The sequence below is a fragment of the Aotus nancymaae genome, unplaced genomic scaffold, assembly GCF_030222135.1.
Source record: "Aotus nancymaae isolate 86718 unplaced genomic scaffold, 86718_ANA_hifiasm-v0.15.2.pri h1tg000032l_0, whole genome shotgun sequence".
In the NCBI taxonomy this organism is placed as follows: domain Eukaryota; kingdom Metazoa; phylum Chordata; class Mammalia; order Primates; family Aotidae; genus Aotus; species Aotus nancymaae.
The window spans coordinates 6014594-6039009 of NW_026988445.1; the positions used below are offsets into that span (position 1 = coordinate 6014594).

The 24416-nt window shown below is 34.9% G+C and overlaps 1 protein-coding gene across 2 annotated transcripts in view; it reads left to right on the plus strand.

Annotated features, from left to right (window-relative positions):
- Positions 1–24416, plus strand: part of SPATA17 (spermatogenesis associated 17) — a 212468-nt gene that overhangs the window by 43496 nt on the left and 144556 nt on the right. For both annotated transcript variants that reach the window (XM_064383459.1, XM_021677167.2), the window contains exon 5: positions 2751–2854. In XM_064383459.1, the coding sequence (XP_064239529.1) occupies positions 2751–2854 (104 nt within the window). The remainder of the gene's footprint in view (positions 1–2750; positions 2855–24416) is intronic.

Here is a 24416-nt window from a genome sequence, read left to right on the forward strand (position 1 = left end):
GTCTATAATTTTAGAATTTTTTTTAATTTAAAGAATTGACCTTGCAAATAAGATTATTTGAGAAGTATTTCAAAAGACACTTTGAATTTTTTTTACATTAGCTTGCTATACTACTAGTTTCATTTTCTAAAGTTGTTGGCCGGGTGTGGTGGATCACTCCTGTAATTCCAGCACTTTGGGAGGCTGAAGCAGGTGGATCACTTACGGTCAGGAGTTCGAGACCAGCACGTCCAACATAGTGAAACCCTGTCTCTACTAAAAATACAAAAATAAGCTGGGTGTGGTGGTGCATGCCTGTAATCCCAGCTACTTGGGCGGCTAAGGCAGGAGAATCGTTCAAACTCAGGAAGCAGAGGTTGCACTGAGCTGAGATCATGCCACTGCACTCCAGACTGGGTGACAGAGCACAACTCCATTTAAAAAAAAATTAAAGTTATTGTCTATCATTTACTTGTTCTTACAAGCTGTTTTTCATATTTTCAGTTATTTTAGTAATTCTCATACTAGGAGTTTGACAAAAACACTCCCTTATAATTTTCATGTTTAATACCTTTTTTTTTCTTTTTTCTTTTTTTTTTTTTTTGAGACAGAGTCTCACTCTGTTGCCCAGGCTAGAGTGCAGTGGCACCATCTCAGCTCACTGCAGCCTTCGCCTCCCGAGTTCAAATGACTCTTCTAGCCAACTAGCTGGGACTACAGGTGAGTGCCACGACACCCATCTAATTTTTATGTTTTTAGTAGAGATGGGGTTTCACCATATTGGCCAGGCTGCTCTCAAACTCCTGACCTCGTGATCCACCTGCCTCGGCCTCCCAAAGTGTTAGGATTACAGGCGTTAGGCCACCGTGCCTGGCCATGTTTAATATCTTAATTTGTAAAATGATTGTAAATGATGTTTTAAATGGCCATGTTTTAAAACAGAGAAAAATAAAATGTATCAGAATTTAAGTAAACCATTTTTCTGGTTTACTTTTTATTGATCCAATATTCAACTTATACAAATGTTATACTAAACATTTTTTAGCTAAAAAAAAAAAAAAAAGTAGGCTTTGAGGATAAAACCCAATGGACTGGTGCTTAGTCTCTATATTTCACTTTCCTATTAAAAAAAAGTTTAGGGCCCGGGCGCGGTGGCTCACGCCTGTAATCCCAGCACTTTGGGAGGCCGAGGCGGGCGGATCACGAAGTCAAGAGATCGAAACCATCCTGGCCAACATGGTGAAACCCCGTCTCTACTAAAAATACAAAAATTAGCCGGGCGTAGTGGCATGCGCCTGTAATCCCAGCTACTCCGGAGGCTTAGGCAGAAGAATCGCTTGAACCCAGAAGGCGGAGGTTGCAGTGAGCCAAGATTGTGACACTGCACTCCAGCCTGGCGACAGAGCAAGACTCAGTCTCAAAAAAAAAAAAAAAAAAAGTTTAGAGAAGATGTGTGTTCTCTTATCCTAGCAAACTGTGCTAAAATTGGGAAGACTTCATCTCCAAAAAGAGAATCATTTGTGATATGTGAATCATTCATATAGATATTTAAACTGTTGGGAAATTTTAGGAAATGATGGTAAATCTTTACGCAAGACTAAGTTAATATTTTTCCATATGTGCTATTTCTTTTTTCTCTAATTATTTAAATAACTTCAGGTATTTTTTTCCTCTCAAATTAATATCATATATTCCTTTGTTTGAGTTTTTCAAATAGTGGTATTAGAAAACATAGCAAAGATATTTATATTAGCAAAGATAGGATTCAAAAAGAGTGACTGATTCTCATGGTTACTGGAGTTGTATAAGATATCTAGAAGCTGACTTAGGTATGGTCTCTCAGACCTCTAACGTTCCTCTCATCCAAAAAAAACAAAAAACAAACAAAAAAAAAACACTACTTTGATTGTATGTTCTAGTAAAAATAAAACTATTTGAATGTCAACATTGAAGTAAAAGATATAAGAAGCAGATTATTTCAATAAAAATGTTCTTTTTTGAAAATCATAGTTCTCTTTGTTCCCAATTCTGTATTGCAATGGTTATTAGAATAGGCTCTCTGAAGCCCTAATTTAGTTCCTGGATTCATCCTAATAGCTGTATAATTATAGAAAAACTGTATAACCTCTCTTTTTAACTGTTTCCACATCTGTAAATGAGGTAACAAATATTTATGTCATAGGAGTATTCTAAAGATTAAATACACAAATATAAGCAAAAACCCTTAGATTAGTGCCTGGCACATAAGAACTCAATAAACGTTATCTATTGTTGTTATTGTTAAGGAAGGATTAAAATGTCATAATCAAGATACAAGAATTTCTTTAAATATTTTGATACCACTGAATTTAAGAAGCCCATTAATGAGACCAAATACAAAAACTAAAAGTGTTTTTCAATGAGACCAAATACAATCTTAAAGTCTGTTGGTTATGAAAAGAAAAAACAAATCCATTTGCCCAGGAAGTGGCATTGGTAGGAATTTGTAAAGCAAATTTTTAAAAATCTTTCAATAGTTTGGTATTCTGTGAAATAATTATAAATAATTTAAAATAAATTATAATAGCCTGTAATTGTTTGTTTTTATATTTCATAGTAAATTTATGAGTAGAACCTATATTTACAACTAATATACTGTTATATTAATGGAAAAGCCTAAGACTTTATTTGATAGGAGTTATCAGCTGTAATTACCTTAATTTTGAAGTGTTATTACATTTTTTAATAAAAATATTTAATGACATATTTTATCTGTTTATTTACTTTAATAGATTCAGAGACGATGGCGAGGCTACAGGGTTCGGAAATACCTCTTTAATTATTATTGTTTGAAAGAGTACCTGAGAGTTGTTTCAGAGACCAATGATACAATTAGGTGAGTAGTACAATCATCTGTTCACTAGGGAAAACTTTCGAAAGATGAGTCAATAGATGTTGTTCAACACCATACTTAGAAATACTTTCTAAAAGTCAGTGATATTTAGGCAGGCATTTATTGAATATATATATATATTTATGATTCTATATACCTTAATGTGTTATTATTATAGTTTTAAAATCTTGTATTCTTCACTGCAAATTAGTTTATTTATGTGTGTAGTATCTTGGTCCTATACAAAATAGTTTCAGAAAAATTATTTCATAATGAGATGAATTTATCTGTAAAACGATTCTAGAGATGCAACATTAAATATGATAAGCTTCAGATGCATTTAAGAAACATGTTCCATAGCAAGAACTTGCCTCTCTGAGAAGAAAATATCATGAAACATATTAAAAGGGTCTGTTCACTGTCAGTTTTAATTTGTTTAAACACATAGGAAGATAGGAAAATAGGACATAGATTTAGGATACAGGAGCTGTAGAATTATGAAAAGTAAAGGCATCATAATACTATTCAGCTAGCTTTTCCAAGTTCTATATGTTTTCATGTTACTTTGTAAATAGTTTTTTCCTCCTGTGATAGGCCCCATTCTAATAACATGTAAATGACCATATGCATGTAATACATTTTGATAAAAAGGAAATACTAATTAATAATAGTTGGCATTTAGACAAAACATTTTCTACATATATCATATACTATCTTTTTTTTTTTTTTTTGAGACGGAGTCTCCTGTCACCCAAGCAAGCTGGAGTGTAGTGGCACAATCTTAGCTCACTGCAACCTCCGCTTCTGGGGTTCAAGCAATTCTTTTGCCTCAGCCTCCTGAGTAGCTGGAATTACAGGCATGCGTCACTATGCCTGGCTAATTTTTGTATTGTTAGTAATGATGGGTTTCGCCATGTTGGCTAGGCTGGTTTCGAACACTTAACCTCAGGTAATCTGCCCGCCTCAGCATCTCAAAGAGCTGGGCTTATAGGCGTGAGCCACTGAATCGGCCACTTTTTTTATTCTTTAAAGTCTTTGAACTAAAGAGAACAATTAACTGACAGTAAATTATTAAAATAAAGGTTTTATCTAAGATCTAAAAATAATATGTATTGTAGGATATATATGAAAACTGATTTCCCAACTACTAACTTTCTCACATACGTTGTGAGTATAAAGGGGTCTGGTCTTTGAGGATTACCTGTAGAGAATTTGTTAAGTTCGTTTCTTTGGAAAGTGAGTAGTTGTGGTGGAAAGGCTTCAATAGGATTTAGTCGATGGGAGAAGTTGGAAAATTCAGGAACACATGAACCACAGGGGACTGCTGTTTAATTTCTTCTCGAAACATCTACAATTCTAAAGACCGGCTGGCTGTCTACAAATGGCTGACTTTAGTTTGTAAGGAGAAAGAGCTAGTAGAGTTTGCAAACAAGAAGGATTATGTGCAGGGCTGGAACTAGGGTGAGACAAGAGAGATTTTTAAGGGAAGGAGGTGCTTACTGTCAGGGTCACACAACTGTCAATCTTGAACTTTCATAACCCCAAGAGTGAGTGTGTCCTTCAGTTCTGCACTTTAGGGGCCTCACTTGCTTCACTCTTGTCTGAGCCCTGAATAGGAGAAAGTCAAGGAGGCAAACAGGTGAAGATGTGGTTTTGGAAAGGTCTGAATCTTTTATTTGACAGATATTTCTAGTAATTCTTGTTTTCCTCCTGATTTTAATAGGAATCTCTCTAGTCACTAGAGTCTGGTGTATCAGTGCTGACAATTTGTTTTAGAGTGGTATTCTTTAGTATATTGCAGAGTCATTCTATTATTTCTAGCTCTCTTAAAGTTTTTTAAACCAGGAATGGAAGTTGACTTTAGCAAATGCTTTTGCATCATCCATTGAAATAATTATATAGGACACTTTTCCTTTTTTGTATATTAACATACATAGAGCTATATTCTATTAATAGGTGTACCAATATTAAACCATCGTTTATTTTAGGAATACATCTAACCAGGCCATTGTTGTTCTTTTGATTTTTCACTGAATTATGTTAGTATTTTATATAGGACACTTACATCCTCTTCTGTAAATGTGATTGACTGTACAGTGGTCCCTCTTATCCATGGTTTTGTCTTCTGCATTCAGTTATTTATAGTACAGTATAATAAGATATTTTGAGAGAGAACAAGAGAAAGAGTGAGCGAGAACACCCATTTATATGATCTTTATTACAGTATATTTTATACATGTTCTATTTTAGTTTTTGTTATTGTGGTTAATCTCTTACTGTGCCTAATTTATAAATTAAACTTTATCGTAGGTATGTATGTACGGGAGGAAATGTAGTATTTGTAATGTTCACTATTATCTGCAGTTTCAGGCAGCCACAAAGAGCCTTGGAACATATGCTCTGTAAATAACAGGGACTTATATTGCAATTGTCAGATCCTAGCGTCAGGTTTTTGCTATATTTATTGAATGAATTAAGTAGATTTTCTGATACAGGGATTACTATTCTTTGGAAGTTTAAAATAAATACTTTATAAAACTACCTGGACCCAGAGCCTTTGGGGAAGGTAAATCGTTAACATTTCCAAACCTTAATTCAGATTTTTATAAATTTATTAGAGTCCATTTTCTTTATTTCCAGATAATTATTAGTTTATTGACATTTAAATATATCTGAATATATTTATTTATATTATCTGAATATAAATTAATAATTATAAATTAATATATCTGAATATATTTATATATATTATTGTGAATAAAGATATTCACAATATTTTAATTAAAATATGTACTTTAGTTGTTTTAGTCCATTTCTCATTATTTAATTTGCATATTTACTTGTTTATATATTTATCTCTTTTGTTCGCAAAATTGTTAGGCTTATCTATATTTTTTAGTGAAATAGCTCTCAGATTTTTTCTTTTAACTTATTTTTTGTTTCCTAATTAAATATTTTGCTTTCATCTTTAAAAGACCCTTAATTTCTTTGTTTCACAAATAATACATGTCCCTTGTAGAAAAACTGAAAATATGGATAATGTAAAACAAACTAAACAAAAAAATCATCTATAATTTCATCACTCAGAAATAAACACTATTAGCTTTTTTCTTTTTTTTTTTAAATTTTTTGAGACAGAGTCTCATTCTGTCACCCAGGCTGGAGTGCAGTGGTGCAATCTTGACTCACTGCAACCTCCACCCTTCCGGTTCAAGTGATTCTCCTGCCTCAACCTCCTGAGTAGCTGGGATTTACAGGCCTGAACCACCACCCCCAGCTAATTTTTGTACTTTTAGTAGAGATGGGCTTTCCCTAAGTTAGCCAGGCTGGTCTCAAACTCCTGACCTCAGGTGATCTGCCCACCTTGGCCTCCCATAAGTGCTGGGATTACAGGTGTGAGCCACTGTGCTTAGCCTATTAACATTTTTATGTATGTTCTTCCAAGCCTCAACCACTTATTCACTGTGTGACCTTGGGAAAATTCTTTAATTTCTCTTATTTTAAATCTCTTCATAAAGTGGGGAAAATAATCGAATGACTACATAGGTTTATTATAAGCATAAATGAATCAGTATATGTAAAATGCTTAAACAGTGCCTGGTATATAATATACACTTAATAAATGTTAGTTTATTATTTTATTTCTATGCTGACACGGATATATTTTATAAAATGGCTTAATACAATATGCTATTGTTAACCTATTGTCTTTCAACTTACAAAATATTTTGAACATTTTCATGTCATTAGCTATACCAATATCATTGTTCATAATAGCATTTATTTATTTATTTATTTATTTATTTATTTATTTGCAGTGGAGTCTTGCTCTGTTGCCCAGGCTGGAGTGCAGTGGTGCAATCTTGGCTCACTGCAACCTCCATCTCCTGGGTTCAAGTGATTCTCCCACCTCAGCCTCTCGAGTAGCTGGGATTACAGGCATCTGCCACCACACCTGGCTATTTTTTGTATTTTTAGTAGAGATGGGGTTTTGCCATGTTGGCCAGGCTGGTCTTGAACTCCTGACTTCAAGTGATCCACCCACCTTGGCCTCCCAAGGTCTGGGATTACAGGCATGAGCTACTGTGCCTGGCTCCATAATAGCTTTTAAAATATACTCTATTGTTAGAGATACAGTTGTTCTAAATTTTTGCTATTGTAAACATTGTGTTATTTTAGTACTGCTACTAGTTAATATGGAGTTTCTTACAGTTCTTGCATTCAGTATTCTCTTTACTGCTTTTAAGTAATTAAAATATTTAGGCTACAATTTGTTTCCATGTGTAATATTGTCTACATTTAATATATTTTTATATATAATGTTCTCATATTCTAATTGCATATTTTATATTCTCTTTGAAATTCATTTTTCAATCTCCAGTGGCCTAGCTTTTTCTTGTAATTTAAACATAAAACAAATTTATTTCTAGGTTTATTGTGTGATAGTCAGAAAATATATTTGGTACAATTATTACTTCAGGGAATTTATTGAGTTTTTCACCATATATATACAGTCACATACCACACAATGATGTTTTGATCAATGATGTAGGACATTTATGATGGTGGTCCCATAAGATTATAATACTGTACTTTTACTGTACATTTTCTATGTTTAGATACACAAACAGTTACCATTGTACTAGTTACATATAGTATTCAGTACAGCACCATGCTGTACAGGTTTGTAGCCTCAGAGTCAGAGGCTGAACTATGCACCCTAGGTGTGTAGTAGACCATATTATCTAGGCTGGTGTAAGTACACTCTATGATGTCTGCATCATGATGAAATTGCCTAATGACGGATTTCTCAGACTGAATCTCTGTCATTAGTTAAGCAATGCATGACTGTATTATTTTGTTTTAGGTATTCTGTAAAGGCAAATGAATAGATTTTGTTTTCTTACTTGAGCTAAGTTTTAGTATTTTAATTGAGCAGTAAAATACTCTCATTATCATAACTGTTCAACTCTTTCTAACTTCTCTCATCTTGCTTTATGTTTCTTCTTTTTCTCTTTCCTTTTGTATATAAATTATGATTTGCTATTGTGAACTTAAAAAAATATATACATATTAGAATCATGGCCCTTCTGTACCTCAGCTTCAGCTTCATTGAAAATTGAACTTACCTGTTAACTTTTAAAACTGGAGGGCCGGGCACAGTGGTGCATGCGTGTAGTCCCAGCTACTTGGGAGGCTGAGGCAGGAGGATCACTTGAGCCCAGGAGTTTGAGACTGTAGTGAGCTGTGATTGTACCAGTGTACTCCAGCCGGGGCAACAGAGTGAGACTGTTTCTCTTAAAAAAAAGAAAAAAAATTAAAAAAATAAAACTGGTAATCCTCTCCTCCCCACTATTTAACACAGAAATTTCTGGAGGCTTCCTTCTACCAAAACACTGACTTTTGAAATATAGGCTTCTGTGATCTTTTGCCTGGACTCTTAATTAAGCAAGAACATTTTAACAGTTCTTGTTTCTTTTGGTGGTGCACACCTGTAGTCCCAGCTAATTGGGAGGTTGAGGCAAGAGATTCACTTGAACCTGGGAGGCAGAAGGTGCAGTGAGCAGAGATTGCACGACTGCACTCCAGCCTGAGAACAGAGTAAGACTTCATCTCAAAAAAAAAAAAAAAAAGAATGTATGTGTAAACTGACAGGTCACATATACAGGTCACATTATGTCTAAAGATGAAAATATGTAAAACTCTGTGTGTGTGTGTGTGTGCGCGTGTATTCAATCAAAATCTATTCAATAGATTTTGTCTAAATATAAATACTGAAAATATTTTTAAGAAAATAAGGTATCTATCAGAACTAAAAATGGGCATAACTCTTCCAAATTATTAGATTTAAAGCATATATACATAGGTCTATACTGAAAGCCTAACAATGAAAATCTATAGCAAGAAAGTATAGAACTAAGACAGCACACATGCGAAACATCAATAAATATAAGTGAATATAACTTACTTATTTATTTATTTTTGAGACGGAGTCTTGCACTGTCACCCAGGCTGTAGTGCAGTGACGTGATCTCAGCTCCCTGCAATCTCTGCCTCCTGGGTTCTCCTGCCTCAGCCTTCTGAATACTGGGGACTACAAGCGTGCACCACCACACCCAGCTAACTTTTTTTTTGTATTTTTAGTGTATTCTTAGTAGAGATGGGGTTTCACCATGTTGGCCAGGATGGTCTCGATCTCCTGACCTTGTGATCTGCCCACCTCGGCCTCCCAAAGTGCTGGGATTACTTGTGTGAGCCACCTAATATAATTTATTTTTTAAAAAAAATGAATCAATTCCTCCCATATTAGTCCACAGATTTCATTAAATTTCTAACAAAATTCCAGCCAAGTGTTTTGTAGACGTACATAACCTTATTCTAAAACGTATATGGAAAAGCAAAACCCTGAGAATAAATAAAACGACCTTGAAAAAAAAAACTAGAGTGAAAGAAATCTTTCTGCCCAATATTAAGGTTTATTTTATAGTTACAGTAGATAACCTAGGCTTTACTGGCAGTGGGATAGACACACAGACAAAAAGGACAGAACGGAAAGTTCAAAAATAGACCACATAGTTACACCTACCTTGTTTTTGACAAGGTGCAAAAGCAAATCAATGAAGGAAAGTTAGCCTTTAAAAAAAAATGGTGCTAGAACAATTAGGTATCCATTGTTACAAATGAACTAAAAATGAATTACAAATGTAAAATGGAAGACAGTGAAACTTTTAGAAAAATAAAAGGAGAAAATATTTGGGATCTAGGGACAGGCAAAAAGATCTTAGAATTGACTCCAAAAAGAGATTCATAGAAGAAAATATTCAAAAACTGGATGCCATTAAAATTAAAAAGTCCTCTGTGAAAAGATCATATTAGGAGAATGAAAAGACAAGCTACACATTGAAAGAAAATGTTTTCAAACCACATATCTGATAAAAAATGTATCCAGAATATGTTTTTAAAAACTCCAAAAATCTCAACTGTAAAAATATAAATAGTCTAATTAGAAAATGGACAAAACACAAGAAAAGACATTTCTCAAGAATATGCAAATGGCAAAATGAAAAGGTATTAAACTTTGTTAGTTATTAGGGAAATGCAATTAAAACCTCAGTACACACCTATCATTTTTTTTTTTTTTTTAATAAAAAAAACAAATACTGGTGAAGACACAGAGAAACTGGAACACTCATACATTCCTGGTAGAAAGGTAAATAGTACAGCTCCTTGGGAAAACAGTTTTGCAGTTCCCTGTAAAACTAAATATGCAGTTACCATAGGGCCCAGTACTTGCCCCCTTGGGTATTTATTCCAGAAAAATAGAAATGTGTGCTCACATATAATCTGCACACAAATGTTTACAGCAGCTTCATTCATAACACCTCCAAAATAGAAACAACCCAGATGTCCTTCAATGGGTAAATGGTTAATGAAACATCACAAGGTGGACTAGTACTCTGCAATCAAACAGAAATACCAATACATGCAACAACTTGAACAAATCTTCAGGGAATAATGCTAGGTGAAAAATAAGTCAATCATAATTGCAATTTGACATAACAATATAACTCCATTTATATAATATTCTTGAAATGACAAAATTATGGAAATGGCAAACAGATTAATGGTTGGCAGTTAGGTATTGTGGAAGGGGAGTGTGGTAGAATAGAAGCGAGTGTGGTTATAAAAGGGCAACACAAGGAATATTTGGGGAGATGAAACTGTTCTGTATATTGGCTGTGCTGGGAGATACATAAAACTGCACGTCATAAAATCACATAGACGGAACTACACACACACACAGAGTAAATTTGGGAAAATCTGAATAAGATTGATGGCTTGTATCAAGGTCAACATCCTGGCTGTGATATTGTACTATAGTTTTGCAAGATGGTATTGGGTTAACATAGAGTATCTTTGTATTTTTTTACAACTGCATGTAAATCTACAATTGTCTCAAAGACAAAGGTTAACTTTTTTTAAAAAGGAAAGAAAATTACAGGTGGGTAACACCATGCCCACCTAATTTTTGTATTTTTAGTAAAGAAAGGGTTTCACTGTGTAAGCCAGGCTGGTGTCGAACTCTTGTGATCTGCCCACCTCAGCCTCCCAAAGTGCTGAGATTACAGATGTGAGCCACTGTGCCCAGCCTAATTTTTGTATTTTTAGTAGAGATGGCATTTCACCAAGTTGGCCAGGCTGGGCTGGAACTCCTAACCTCAGGTGATCTGTCCGCCTTGGCCTCCCAAAGTGCTGTGATTACAGGTGTGAGCCACCGTGCTTGTTCTCTGAATCACACTGGATAATTTGAAAGTAAGAAAAAGAAACGGTGAAGAGTCACCAAGAAAATGCATATAAAACTTAGCAAGGTATGAATCTTGATTTCACAAAAGGTTGAATAAAGGGTAAATAAGATAAATAAGACAAAGAAGAATACTATAGACAAGAAGATTTAAGTCATGAATATCTATTAACCATTACCTTAGCATCAAACTTCATGAAGCAATCTTCCATTATATGAAATACAAATAAAAGCATGATAAAACATATTAAAGATTTTTTTTTGTTCAAATTTACCTCTCTCAGCCCTTGAGCAATAAATGATTTTGTTTTTTTTATAAAAATATTCTAGAAAATCTAAAAATCTTAACTATTAAAGAAGAACAAACTTTGAGCTATATACTATAAAAATATATTTTATTTTCAAAGTCTGTGCATTTAAAAAATTCACCGTATGTTAGGTCACAAAGAGATTCTTAATAAAGCTTAAAAAGTAGAAATAGAACAGATGTTATTTTCTGATCATAATGTAATAAATTTGGAAATTTTATTGAGATAAAAGAAGAAATGAGACTTTTGCTTTCAGCAGCATTGTAAATTAGCTGTTCTCAAGAATCTTCTTGCTGTATGTAATACAACTAGATCTGGGAAAAGGTCAACATATAAATTGTAATGCATTTCTGGATTCCAAGAAAGTAATGAAAATCTCCGAAGGACAATGAAAACAAAATGAGCAAAACAATGAGGCCGGGGACAGCGGCTCACACCTGTAATCCCAGCACTTTGGGAAGCCCTCAAGGCAGGCAGATCACCTGAGGTCAGGTGTTCAACACCAGCCTGGCCAACATGATGAAACTCCATCACTACTAAAAATACAAAAAATTAGCTGGATGTGGAGGTGCGGGCCTGTAGTCCAAGATACTCAGGAGGCTGAGGCATGAGAATCGCTTGAAGCTGGGAGGCAAAGGTTGCAAAGGTTGCCTGTTGTCCATACATCCATCATAAAACATCACATTCTACTCGTGTTTATTATCTACTCGTGTTTATTATTACTATATTTTTAGTTCATACCCCTACTAGAAGGTGAATTCCTTTCACCATCTTTCAGTACCTTCTAGAATTCACCTTCTAGTAGGGGTATGAGCACATTACACCACACCAGGCTAATTTTTAAAAATTTTTATTAGGGCCAGGTGCGGTGGCTCACACCTATAATCCCAGCACTTTTGGAGGCTGAGGTGAGGTGAGCAGATCACAAGGTCAGGAGTTCAAGACCAGCCTGGTCAATATGGTGAAACCCAATCTCTCCTAAAAATACCAAAATTAGCCAGGCGTGGTGATGGGTGTCTGTAGTCTCAGCTACTCTGGAGGCTGAGGCAGGAGAATCACTTGAACTCGGGAAGCAGAGGTTGCAGTAAGCCGAAATTGCACCACTGAACTCTCAGCCATACTGCTATTGACTTGTCTCTAATCTCTAGTTTGTTTTTCAACTATTAGATGCATATTTTTAACTTTTCTTTCTAGTCATTTGGCTTATAACTTCTTTTTTATATTTTTATTTATATTTGTGCTAGGAGTAATTTGTATCTAATTTTTTGTATTTTTAGTAGAGACAGGGTTTCATCATATTGGCCAGGCTGGTCTGGAACTTCTGACCTCAAGTGATCCTCCTGCCTCAGTCTCCCAAAGTGTTGGGATTACAGGCATGAGCTACTGCACTTGGCCTATACTTGTGTTTTGTAAATGTCATGAAATTATTTTTCATTTGTATCTTGGAGTTTTTTGGATTATTTATATTATTTACATATTTATTTATTTAGAGACAGGTTCTTGCTTGCCCTGTCGCCCAGGCTGGAGTACAGTGGCACAATCTCAGCTCACTTACAACCACTGCCTCCTGGGTTCAAGCAGTTCTTGTGTCTCAGCCTCATGAATAGCTGTGACTACAGGTGCATGCCACCACACTCGGCTAGTTTTTGGATTTTTTGTAGAGATGGGGTTTTGCCATGTTGGCCAGGCTTGTCTTGAACTCCTGACCTAAGTAATTAGCTTGCCTTGGCCTCTCAAAGTGCTGGGATTACACCACACCTTGCCTATATATATATGTGTGTTTATACACACGTATGTATATATGTATACATATGTGTGTATATATACACATATATGCATATAAATACATACACACATATATACATATATGTATATATATATTTTTATATAGAGTATATAAAGGGACATGATTTTAGTAGAGTTTTTTTTTAGTAGATTTTTTTTTCTTTGAGATGGAGTTTTGCTCTTATTGCCCAGGCTGGAGTGCAATGCCGTGATCTCAGCTCACTGCAACCTCCACCTCCCAGGTTCAAACAATTCTCCTGCCTCAGCCTCCCAAGTTGCTGGGACTGCAGGCACCCACCACCATGCCTGACTAATTTTTTGTATTTTTAGTAGAGACACGGTTTCACCATGTTGTCCAGGCTGGTCTCAAACTCCTGACTTCAGGTGATTCACCTGCCTTGGCCTCCAAAAGTGCTGGGATTACTGGCATGAGCCACGGCACCCAGCCTATATTATTTATTTTTGTTTCAGGTTTATTTCTTAGGTTTGCCTGGTATTATGGCTTTTATTGGTGCTGCCATTGTCTGATTTTCAACATCTACTATTTTCTTTATACTTTTTTGTTTCCATTTCATTTTGATCATTTTTCTTAAATCTGCTCTTAATGTGCTTTCCTGTGCTTTCAGCATTATCTATTCTTCTTTTTGCTCTTTCCAATGGAAATTTCATTTCTGTGATGACTATATTTTTCAATTGTGACTTTAGCTCTATCAACTCATCCTTTTCTTTTTGGAAATTATAAATAATACAGAAATGCATAAAACTTAATATTACAAATACTTACAGGCAATCACTAAAATTTCATACATATATACACATTTATTTTTATTTTTACTACTCTTTATACAAAAATAACATGTAATAATGCATCACGTGCTTAAAATTTTACATAAATGCTGTCTTGTCACGTTTAAGTGTTCTATAATTAAATCTTTTTAAACTAACTTAACACGTTTGCAAATTCTATTTGTACAGATAGATTTTGTTTATTTAATTGATATATTTTATTGATTACTTGAACTTAACACAGAATTGATATAGATGTGTCACCACTGATGTCTAAGCTTTATTCTAATTTTTTAAATTACCATGCTTTTTCTTGAATCGTGTTTTTTTGTTGTTAATACATCAGTTTCCTCTTTCTTTTCCTACCCGTTTGGAAGGTATATAATTCAAATTCTTTCTTCTATTGATAACCCTCAAATTTTAACATACTGTATAACATATTTACCTTCTTCCTCCTTTAAACAATAAGCCTTATAATACATTAAATGTGATCCTCTCTGTATCTTCAATTTTTAATGGAAATCAATTACTTTGGTTTTAACTTTGTTTTTAGAATTTTTTTTTTTTTTTTTTTTTTTTGAGACGGAGTTTCGCTCCTGTTACCCAGGCTGGAGTGCAATGGCGCGATCTCGGCTCACCGCAACCTCCGCCTCCTGGGTTCAGGCAATTCTCCTGCCTCAGCCTCCTGAGTAGCTGGGATTACAGGCACACGCCACCATGCCCAGCTAATTTTTTGTATTAGTAGAGACGGGGTTTCACCATGTTGACCAGGATGGTCTCGATCTCTTGACCTCGTGATCCACCCGCCTCGGCCTCCCAACATTTTTAGAATATTTAACAGTGAATACTTATTTAGATTTGTCAACATATTTTGATAGTTTTATTGCTCACTGTTACTTTTAAAATCTCACTGTTTCCTTGTGAGTTCCATTTTTACTTGCTGAAGGTAATCCTCTGGTATTTTTTCAGCTGGGTCTGTGGGTAGTAACTTTCTCAGTTTTATGTATCTTAAATTAGCTTTATCCCATATGCTCTATTGAATGATAGTTATATGGTTATAAAATTCTGAGATGACAAATGTTTTCTTTCAGGTGTTTGAACATACTATTTCATGACTTTTTTTTTTTTTTTTTTTTGATATGGAGTCTCACTCTGTCACCCAGGCTGGAGTGCAGTGCCGAGATCTCGGCTCACTACAACCTCCATCTCCCATGTTCAAGCAATTCTCCCACCTCAGCCTCCTGAGTAGCTGGGAATACAAGTGCCCACCACCACACCTGGCTAATTTTTATATTTTTAGTAGAGATGGGGTTTCACCGTGTTGGCCAGGCTGATCTCGAACATCTAACCTCAGTGATCCACTTGCTTCAGCAAGTGCTGGGATTTCAGGTGTGAGCCACTGCGCCCAGCATTTTTTTTTTTTTTTTTTTTTTTTTTGAGATAGAGTCTCACTCTGTTGCTCAGGCTGCAGTGCAGTGGTGTGATCTCAGCTCACTGCAACCTCTGCTTCCCAGGTTCAAGCAATTCTCACTGCCTCAGCCTCCCGAGTAGTTGGAATTACAGGTGCCCACAACCATGCCCACAACCATTGCTGGCTTCTTTTGTATTTTTAGTAGAGATGGGGTTTCGCCATGTTGGTCAGGCTGGTCTTCAACTCCTGACCTCAGGTGATCTACTGGCCTCAGTCTTCCAAAGTGCTGGGATTACAGGCGTCAGCTACCTCACCTGGCATATTTCATTACTTTTTATCCTAAATTGTCACTGATGTACAAAGTGTGATGTTGGTCAAGCTGTCTTTGGAAGACAGCTCTCTAGTACCTTTAAATTTTTTTTCTTTACTTCTCTAATGTTCTGTTATTTTACCACAATGTATCTAAGGATTTAAAAAATATGGACTGCTTTCAATTTAATGACCTGCTTTAATTTTATGTCTCATGTTTTCCTGTTTAGGAATTTATGTTTAGGAAAATTCTCAGCCATACTGCTATTGACTTGTCTCTAATCTCTAGTTTGTTTTTCAACTATTTGATGCATATTTCAACTATTAGATGCATATTTTTAACTTTTCTTTCTAGTCACCTTGGCTTATAACTTCTTTTTTATATTTTTATTTGTATTTGTGCTAGGAGTAATTTGTATCTATTTTCCAATTAATGAATTTTCTCTTTAGTTTGTTATTGTCTGCTGTTAAATTCATTTACTGAGTTTTTATTTTCAATGAACATATGTTTAAAATTTGGAGGGGTCTCTTTTAAAAAAATCCTCTCCCCCTCTTTATTTTATGTATTCTTATAGTTGCTATTCTCTAGTCTCTTTAAACATTTTATTTTTTGTTGTTGTTTTTTGTGGATTTTTAAAAAACTTTTATTTTAGGTTCAGGGTACATGTCTACACCCAAATTTTATCTCAAATTGTAATTCCCACATGTTGAGGAAGGGGCCTGTAATCCCCACATGTCGAGGGAGGAAAGTGATGGGATTATGGGGGCCATTCACTCATGCTGTTTTGTGATACTGAGTGAATTCTCACAAGATCTGATGGTTTTATAAGTGGTAGTTTGTTTTGTGCTCTCACACATTCTTACTCTTGCCTGCTGCCATGTAAGATGTGCCTGCTTTCCCTTTTGCCATGATTGTAAGTTTCCTGAGGCTTCCACAGCCATGCAGAACTGTGAGTCAGTTAAACCCCTTTCCTTTATAAATTACCCTGTCTCAGGAAGTTCTTTAAAGCATGTGAAAATGGACTAGTACACTATCCATGAGCACGGAATGTTTTTCCATTTGGTTGCACTGTTGCTGATTTCTTTGAGCAGTGTTTTGTAATTCTCACTGTAGAGATCTGTCACCTCCCTGGTTAGCTACATTTCTATGTATTTCATTATTTTTGTGGCTATTACTAATGGAATGTCTTCTTGATTTGCCTCACAGCTTGGATGTTGTTGGTGTATAGCAATGCTACTGGTTTTTATACATTGATTTTGTACCTTGAAACTTTGCTGAAGTTGTTTATCAGGTCAAAGAGCTTTTAGCCAGATTGTGGGTTTTCTTGGTATAGAATTATATCATCTGAAATCAGGGATGGTTTGATTTCCTCTCTTCCTATTTGGATGCCTTTTATTTCCTTCTTTTCCTGATTGCTCTGATCAGGACTTCCAGTACTATGTTGAATAGGAATGGTGAGATAGGGCATCCTTAGCTTGTTCCAGTTTTCAGGAAGACTTGCTTTCAGTTTTTGCCCATTCAGTATGATTTTGGCTTTGCATTTGCCTATGAAGAGACTTAGATTTCCACACAATAATAATGGGAGACATTGACATCTAAGACTGACAGTATTAGACATATCATTGAGGCAGAAAACTAACAAAGATATTCAGGACCTGAACATGACACTTGACTAAATGACCTAATAGACATCTATTTTCAGTACTCTCCACCCCAAAACAATAGAATACGCGTTCTTCTCGTCTGCTAAAATTGACCTCACAGTCAGCCATAAAACAATCCTCAGCAAAATTAAAAAAAAAAAAAACCTGAAATTTTGCCAACAACATTTTCAGACCACAGCACAATAAAAATAGAAATACGTGCTAAGAAAATTCCTCAAAAGCATACAATTACATGGAAATTAAACAATCTGCTCCTGAATGATCTTTGTGTAAACAATGAAATTAAGGCAGAAATCAAAGAATTATTTGAAACTAATGAGAGCAAAGATACAACATACCAGAATCTCTGGGACACAGCTCAAGCAGTGTCAAGGGAGATTTTCATAGCACTAAATGTCCACATCAAAAAGTCAGAAATATCTGAAATTAATAACCTAACACTACACCTGGAGGAACTAGAGAAACAAGAACACACCAACTGCAAAGGTAAATGAAGACAAGAAATAACCAAAATTAAAGCTGAACTGAATGAAACTGAAAGAAAACATGATACAAAAGATCAATGAATTCATGAGTTGACTTTTTGGAAGCATTAATAAGATAGATAGACCACTAGCTAGACTAATCAAGAAAAATAGAGAGAAGATACAAATAAACACAATCAGAAATGACAAAGGGAATATTATTATACTACTGACCCTACAGAAATACAGAAAACCCTCAGAGACTACTAAGAATACCTCTATGCACATAGGCTAAAAATCCTAGAAGAAATGGTTCAATTCCTAGAAACATACAACCTCCCAAGATTGAACCAGGAAGAAATGTAATCCCTGAACAGACCAATAATGAGTTCCAAAATTGAATTAGTAATAAGAAGCCTACCAATAAGCAAAAGCCCAAAACCAGACAGATTCATAGCCAAATTTGATCAGATGTATAAAGAGCTGGTAACATTTTTACCAAAACTCTTCCAAAAATTGAGGAGAAGTTACTCCTTTCTATCTCATTCTCTGAGGCTAGCATCATCTTTATACTAAAACCTGGCAGAGGTGCAACAACAAGAGTTCAGGCCAATATCCTTGATGAACATGGATGCAAAAATCCCCAACAAAACAGTAGCAAACCTTGTCCAGCAGCATATTAAAAAGCAAATCCACCTTCATCAAGTGAGCTTTATCCCTGGGATGCAAGGTAGGTTCAACATACACAAATCAATAAATTTGATTTGTTACATAAACAGAGCTAAAAACAAAAACCACATGATTATCTCAGCATGTGCCAAAAAAGGCTTTCAATAAAATTCAGCATCCTTTCACGTTAAAAATCCTCAACAAACAAGGCATTGAAGGAACATACTTCAAAATAAGAGCAATCTATGAAAAACTCACAGCCAATTTTAAACATTTTGAACATATTGGATTTAAGGTTTCTTTCAGATATTCTTATTTGTATTTCTTAGGATGAAAATTCTTTTTTTTCTCAGCTATCTCTTTAGACTGTTTCACAATGATTGAATTTCCTTCATAGTTTGAAAATTTTGTGAGCTCAGATAGACCATTCAGTTAGAGTGTCATGTGTCCAGAATTAATGGAAATGTTCTTACAAAGCAGTTTCCCTTACCAGTCTCTATGAGTTTCACAGTTTCAAGACCATTTAATTGTAGTGGTTGCAAATTTTGGATATCTCACACCACGTGAGTAGTGAGATTTTAGTCCATATATTTCATTTGGCCTGGGTCTCTGATTTCTCATAATAAATGTTTTTATAAGGCAGGCATGATGACATATGCCTGAAGACCCAGCTATTTGGGAAGCTGAGGCAGGAAGATCATTGAAGCCCCAGAGTTTGAGTCCAATCTACGCAACACAGTGAGACCCTGTCTCAAAAAAAAAAAGAAAAAAAGAAAACAAAGAAAAAGTCTTTGTATTCACAGAATACAAGCAGTTGGCATTTCCTCTGGGACTCCTGGTTTACATATGTAGCATAGTGTTGCCTCACTCATGCTTCAGAATGTTACTTACCCTCCAGTTCCTGAGGGCAGTGAAGTTCAGATGCTAGAAATAATGGCCTTAGGTGTTCCTAATAAACTTGTAGGCAGGTTCAGTTTTACCATTTACCTAATTTTGAGCTTCCATATTTATTATGTAAATTCTTGGTGTTGAGTTTGGCTAAAAATTCAAAAATATCCAAAATTATTTTCTTACTTATATTCCATATATTTTCAGTTAGAGAGGGGGATGGCAAACAGTCTTTATAGTTAAGTTCACCAGCTGAAAACCTATCCACCCATTTTCATTCTTTCTGTTGTCATCCGGTCTTTAATAAGGCCCGTAGCATCTCTACTTTTAGGAGGCCACTGATCATTGTTACGTTTTTTTAGGTGTGTATGCTCCAGCAGGTAATTGATTTTCCTAATCTTTTACTACCTTTTTGTTCTTATTGCATTTATTAATAGAGTATATGTAGGTTCTTTATTTTTATTGTTATCTTGGAAAGCAGTATTGTAAAAAGATAGTATTGGGGAAGATTCAGAGAGGTACTCTGGGGGCGGCTGGAGGTCTTCTTGGCTCAGAGTATACCTCTGCATATGTGACTCTGTGAACTGGTTTAGCATTTTCGGTTTTATGTTCACAGTGATTGAAATTATTAGACTGCTTATTACTTAAGGACTCTCTTTCTTTTTTAATCTATGGCAAAGATGGCATCCCTGTGCATTTCCTCATTTATTCTACATCTTCTGCCTCTCCATGTTTTCGTTCAGAAAATATGCTACAGTCAAGCTTTGCTGTGCAGTCTTGTTTACCTGGGCAAGGAAAGAATCACTGTTTTGCTTTTTTTCTACTCAGGATATGCTACCGATTTTTTAGGAAGCATGCACCTGGTATTCTCTGAAATCTGAATCTTTAAGTATCTCATCTCCATAACTTCTCTTATTCTGATTGAAGTTTTGCTATTTTGGTAGCCCTTCTTCATGTGTATTTCTTCCTATTTTACTGATGATAGAGTTCTCTTTTATATTTCTAATTGCCTTTGTTACTTTATGAAAGTTTAAGGGAGAAAAAGGTTAGAGTTAATTTTACTATCTTAAAATTGGAAATACACAGCTACCTTTTAAATGTAAATAAGCAGTTTTATAAATGCAATGATAACATGGTACCATAGAACAGACACAAGAAGAATAGTTAATGCAAAAGCGACTGGCGTGATTCAAGGAAAGTATGGGAGCCTAGGAATTAAGGACATTCTCAGAGGCAGAGAAGCTGAGACCTGAAAGCTGTGCAGGAATTAATATATTAACATGTGAAATTTCACTGAGATTGGTGCATAGAAATTGACTGAAGAATTGCCTAGGGATAAATCCAGATAGCATAGCAGGGGTCATGTGATACCAGGGTATTTAGGCCATGATAAAGTATCTAAATACTGTTCTAAAATCATTGAATGGGCTTTCCATTTAATGAGGCGGTGACATATTCACATTTGTGTTTTGGCACACATGTTCAAATGTGGTTTTCATAATGGTTACATTTAAATAGTCTGGTAAGATTTAAAAGTACCTATTGTGGTTATTCATTTTTCTGAATTACAGTGGTTTTTTTCTCATAAAAAAAAGATACAACACGTGTTTAGATTCCTTTTTCATATTTTGTTATTTTGTTTTTCAGTGAAAATCACTGGGATCAGAACTGTAATTGCCATTTGCTGTATGAGAAATTATACTCAAAGCAGGTTAAAACAATAAATATTTATTATCTCATAGTTTTCTTAATCAGGAATCTGGGAGGGACTTTCCTTTTTGTGTAGACTTGAAGTCAGCCAGGGCTACTGTTTCATGCAAAGGTTCCACCTGGGAAAGAGTCTCATTCAAGCTCACTCACATAGGCCTTAATTCCTCTGGCTGTTGGCTGACGGTGTTCCTCAGATTCTTGCCACATGGATCTCACCATCAGGCAGCTTACAGCATGAAAATTGGCTTCTCTGGCAAGTGACTGGAGAACATGAGAGAGCACCCAAGATGGAAGCTACATTTGTCTCATAACCAAATGTCAGAAGTGACATCCCATCGCTTTTGCTATTCTGTTTATTTAAAGCAAGAAACTTGGCCCCTCCCACACTCAAAGGGAGGGAATTATGTAATGGAATGAATACCACAGTGGGGATCATTAAAGGCCTTTTTAAAGGCAGTCTTTCACACTGAGTGACTCACATGTTGTATTTCAAAAAGCATGTTGATTTTCAGCATTTTACCTAGGATAAAAGTTACTTCACATTGACTTAGGGCAATAGGTCTTTTTAATATTATATTTAGATCTTTAATGTTGTCTCAAGGCAATTATGACTTATCCTAATTACTTATACCAGCAACAATTAAGAATTATCCCTGAGTTTCAAAGAGAATATGAAAGACCTAGTACAATCCTCTGTCTTTGGGGGTTAAATCATTTAAAGAAGAAAAGTAGCAAAATATTTTACATCAAAATATGTTTTGCATTTGAATTGTGTAGTAAACCAGACAACATTGGCCTTAACTTTAATTTATCTGCTCTTTTGCTAATAGAAATAGTTTATCTATTTTATAGTTAATAGTAAAAAAAATTTTATGGTACATACACAAAAATATATTTTTTAACCAACAGTGGACCTATTACAAAGATAAATGAGATTGATTAATTTAAGGCTGAGTTTGCACTTAGTAGACATGTTCTTTTGTAACCTCTAGACAGATATGCAAAAACTGCCCTAGGTTATGAATAAGAAAATTATGTAATGAAATTAAAAACTAACTACAGAGTTACAGATTGGTAGCATTAATAAAACATTATTAGCTTGGAGTCAGAGAAATGACTTTAAAAAAAAAAAACAACTCTTGCAGAAATTTAAGATCAATGTGATATATTCCCCCAAGTTTAATGTTTGAATATAGTTGCTGATGGTTAGTATCTCATAACAGTAGCTCTATTTTGAATGTAAATTATGTAAATTTGTCATTCATCAGAATGAATTAGTTTCTTAGCATGTTGATTTTATATAATATGGTTTGGCTAGAAAGAGTCTATGAATATTATTTTCTACCTATCCTTTTGTGTAACATGAAAGTTTTTTAAAACAATATATTTGTTTGCTTTGTTTTTATTATAACAGCTTTTTTGAGATAAAATCCACATAATATATAATACACCAATTTAAGTACTATGGATTTTAGTATATTTGTAGAGTTTTCCAACCATCACCACAATCAATTTAAAATACTTTTATTATACTAAAAAGAAACCCTATACTCTTTATTAGTCATCTCCATTCTACTTGTCCCCCCTCAGTTCTAGGTAACCACTAATCTACATTCTGTCACTATAAATTTGCCCAGTCTGGACATTTCATATAAACTGAACCTTTTATGACTTACTTCTTTCACTTATCATGATGTTTTCAAGGTTCATCCATGTTGTTCATCTCGTATTTCTCTAAAAATACTAGAGCAAATAGGGTCTTTGCAGAAAGCAGAATTAACCTTAGGTGGCTCAAATACAGTTACAGAGGGCTCAGCAGGGGATATATGTACATGTATATTAGTACATAATCCCTTTTTATTGTCAGATAATATTTCATTATATGAATAAACCACATATTTATAGCTGTTAATCAGTTGATGGACATTTGAGATGTTTCCACTTTTCAGCTGTTGTGAAAAGTGCTGCCATGAATATTCATGTACAAGTTTTCTTTTTAACTTTTATTTTAGGTTCAGTGGGACATATCTGGGGTTTGTTATATAGGCAAATTGCATGTCACAGAGGTTTGGTGTACATATTATTTCATCACCCAGGTAATACACATAGTACCCAATAGGTAGTTTTTCAATCTGCAGCCTCCTTCCACCCTGCACTGCCCAGTAGGCCTCAGTGTCTGTTCCCTTCTTTGTGTCCCTGTGTTCATGTACAAGTTTTTATGTGGACATATGTTTTCATTTATCTTGGGTACATCAGGAAAGCTTTAAGATAAAAAACATAAGACATAAAAGATTGAGAACATTATTGACTTTGGATTCAGAAAAATGTGAATTTGAGTCATAGTTCTTCCACTTTCTAGCTCTGTGAGCTTGAACTAGTTGCTTAATCTTAACAGAAATCAGATTTATTCATCTTTATATTGGAGCACCAATATTTATTTGCAGAGTTTTTGTGAAATATGCAGTATACAAAACACTGAGCTTATAAATGACACTCAACAAATAGTGGCTATTACTATCAAGGACAAGGTAGAGAAATTAAGAGCTAATAATTATAAACAGGAGAAGGTGAAGAACACTATTAGTCCACAATGCAAGTCTGACACTCATAGAAAGAGGGGAAGAAGAAGATTGGGAAGAAAGAGACTGGGACTACAATACGTTTCCAAGAAATGTTCAACTAGGCTGATGGGTTGTCCTGAAGCTAAAGTTTCTCCATGAAGGAGTCTGTTGCCTTGCCTGAATGGTCATGCTTTAGTACCCCATCATCCTCAGTGACTGGCTGGAAGGGACTTGAGGGAGATAGGTTCTTGGGTAGATCCAACAGTATATTTTTAGGGCAACTCATTTTTTTAGAATTTTTTTTTTCTATGACGGTTTCATAATTTCCCAGAATTATTACTTTTATGGGCAATTTACATTCAGTGCACTGAGCAGTCAATGGACCCTTCAGTTCTACAATATGTTCTTATATTATGTCTTACATAATTTCCTCATTCTATTTTCTTTTCTTCTTTCTTCATGTGGTTCTTATTGGTTGGATGTTGGACCTCCAGAAGTAATGCACTCAGTCTCTTAAATTTTTCTGACCCCTCCTCCAGTCCCAGGCCTTTTCCTTCCATTCTGATTTTGTGAGAGCCTTCCTTCCTACCCTCGTACTGACATTTTTATTTTAGCAATTTTTAACTTTCATGAAATATTTCTAGCATTTTGATCATTTTTTATAGCATTTTGTTATTTTATTAATAAAATACCTCATATTTCTCTAA